Source organism: Psammomys obesus, unplaced genomic scaffold, assembly GCF_907164565.1.
Source record: "Psammomys obesus unplaced genomic scaffold, mPsaObe1.curated_primary_1811, whole genome shotgun sequence".
Classification (NCBI taxonomy): Eukaryota; Metazoa; Chordata; class Mammalia; order Rodentia; family Muridae; genus Psammomys; species Psammomys obesus.
Genome location: NW_026592236.1, coordinates 1,742 through 4,675, shown reverse-complemented (window position 1 = coordinate 4,675; position 2,934 = coordinate 1,742). Strand labels below are relative to the sequence as shown.

At 44.1% G+C, this 2,934-nt stretch overlaps 1 protein-coding gene across 1 annotated transcript; it reads left to right on the top strand.

The window, feature by feature from the left end:
* Window positions 1-53: 53 nt before the first annotated feature.
* On the top strand, window positions 54-2,673 carry LOC129681184 (serine/threonine-protein phosphatase 6 regulatory subunit 2-like; the record flags this gene model as incomplete). Its single annotated transcript, XM_055613067.1, has 2 exons — window positions 54-1,161; window positions 2,425-2,673. Coding segments are annotated over exons 1-2 (432 nt in total), but the record flags the coding sequence as incomplete, so codon positions are not given.
* Between the last annotated feature and the right edge of the window lie 261 nt (window positions 2,674-2,934).

The following is a 2,934-nucleotide window of genomic DNA, read 5'->3' as shown; positions in this document are numbered from 1 at the left end:
CACACACACACACACACACACACACACACACACACACACACACACACGAAAATGGCAAGAAGTTGGGTAAATCATCCTTCCAAAACTACCTCTATACATCAATATTAGTACACTGCCTAAAAATAAACAACCATTTTTTTTACTTAGGCAACTAGAATATTAATTTCTTTAACAAATTCAGGACAACTAGACCACTTCTGAAAGCCAAACTCAGGCCTGCATGTGAGGGAACAATGTAAGATTTAGAAAAACAGAAGTAGAACCAGGCATGGTGGCCCATGCCTTTAGTTGTAGCACTAATGAGGCCGAAAAAGGTGGGTTTTAGGTCAGCCAAGGGCTACTAAGATTCTCTTTTAATTTTTTTAAGAGAGAAAGAAAGGCAAAATAGAAATAGTCAACTACTTCTCTTCACATTAAAGCATTTTTTTATTCATTTCTTATACATTTCACCCTGCCCCCACAGTTTCCCCTCCCTGCATTCCTCACTTACTCCCTGAACCTCCCCTCTTCCTTAAATCCACTGTTTTCCTTTCTTTCAAATTCTTGTCTTTCCTTTCCGAAACAGAAAGGAGCAGGTCTCCTAGTGGAATGCGGCATTTATTTAGGATCTTTTCTGCATTGATCTTATATTACTTTTAGTAATTGGATATATATATATATATATCAGAGGAATTGTCTGGAAAAAGCCAAGAAACTATGTGGCCAGTTTGTCTTCTGTTTCTCACTTGAGGACTTTGCCAGGACCCCTGCTAGGGATTACGGTGACAGCAGGGCCTATGTCACTTCCTTTCCCTTGGGCTTTTGGACTTCACCCAGAGTTGTTTTGCCAAAGGGCTGAGAGCCCTTCTCTTCTCAGTACACCAGTCATCAAATTGTAATCATGTGTAGAAGTAATGTTCCTTTTCAGACTTGTTTTTTGGGAGACCCAAAAACAGTCTTTTGGAAGACACTGAATAGAATGTTGACAAGGTAAATGGGATGTCTATGGGACATGGCATGTCTGCCAAGGCTCTGTCTACTGGCTTTATCCACAGAACAGAAGGCTTGGTGGACTCCTTTTCTCAGGGACTGGAAAGGCCATACTCTGTTAGCAGCAGCATCCTGCAGGGCATCGAGCCATGGCTGAAGAATTTCCATCAGCTCCTGCTCAACCCGCCAAAGGTAAACAGTGGGAGAGATTGCTAGGGACATGTAGGGACGTCGGCTGCCATAATGTACAGGGCAAGGCAGAGTAAACAGTTAAGTGGGCTTCAGTGCTGCCCTTTGAGATGCTAACTGGAGAGCCACTAGCTAGCTAGAAATACCCATGTTACCTTTACTAGGAGAGGCCTGGGTGTAGGGCATTTGCAGACTCCCCCAGGTAACTAAGCATGATGTTGGTTAACTAGCCTTTGGGTCATGGGTACACCTAGCCAAGGGTGGCTCCTGGAGCTCCTGTAGGCCAAGAACCTCAGGGGAACTGATGTTCAATCAACAGATCATGGAGTTCTTGTGTTAGCGCAAGGAGATTGAAGCTCACAAAGGCCCTCAACTGCTTCCTGCCCACCAGGCTTCTTCTGTGGCACCCCAGCCCCATGTTACAGTCTTCTACCATATACAGTGCCAGCCCCTTTTCTAGTACACCCACCTTACTTACTGACTTGTTTATTGTCTTATCTCCCCCACTAATACATAAGGATTCATCGAGGCAAGGACTCTGTTTACTCACTCTCAAATATTCAGTTTATGGAAAAATGGACACAGATGAATCAGAAAATACCTGAATTCAATCTAATGAAACAAGCTTGGAGCCAGTGAGATGGCTGAGTACATAAAATGTTTTCTGTGCAAGCCTCATGACCCGAGTTTGATTCCTGGGAATTGTATAAAGATGAAAGGAGAGAATCAGGTCTACAGAGTTGCCCTCTGACCTTCACATATGTACTATGGCATACATGTGCCCAGGAGCATGCACACATATAAGCACATACATAATATACACATATAAAGACTTTAAAAAAAAACTGGGGAAAAGCTATATGCTAATGAAGCAAGCTTTAGTGGTCTCCTCTGATAGTGTTAACTGGGCATCTCTTAGCTCAGAATCCCCAAAGAATTCTGTGGTCATATACAGCCAAGCATCATGTCCAGGGCTCCAGCCCTTAGTTGGGTTACCAGAAGACTGGTACTGTTAGCTCCATCATGGACACTGTACACATTTCATATGCCATAGTACTGGTCCTTTGGCCTGGTGGCCCAGGTAAGAGTCCAAGGAGCCTTTGGTCCCCTTATCCACTCTTTGGCTCTGAGGGGAGAAAGTGGGTCTTTCATCTTGTGAATTCCGTTTTGCAGATGACCCTGTCTTGCTTCAGGCCAGATATGTCATAGATGAGTGGCCCTGTTTGTTATAAGACTCCAACTGAGTGAGGCCTCCTGTGTTTGCAGAAAAAAGCAATCCTGACCACTATTGGTGTGCTAGAGGAGCCCCTGGGGAATGCTCGTCTTCATGGTGCACGCCTCATGGCTGCACTGCTGCACACAAACACGCCCAGCATCAACCAGGAACTCTGCCGTCTCAACACCATGGACTTGCTGCTGGTGAGTCAGCACCATGGCCAGCGGTGCTTGTCTGTACGTGTCATGCGCAGTCTGCAGTTGAACATGGAGATGGATCAGGAGCACAGGATAGAGTTCGTTAGATACATACACAATTTGTATGTTGTGTATGTATGTTGACTTTGCATCCTACAGTATTAGTAAATTGTAAATCATTTCATACCTCTAATAGTTTAAGTTGTGAAGTCTTCAGAAATTTTGTTTTTGTCTTTGAGAAGGGGTCTTACTATGTAGATGGCCTCAAACTCACAGAGACATGCTGCTCTGGCTCCCAAGTGCTAGCATTAAAGGTGTGTACTGTAAATCAAAAACAGATTGTGTTTCTTTTGGAGAAGTATG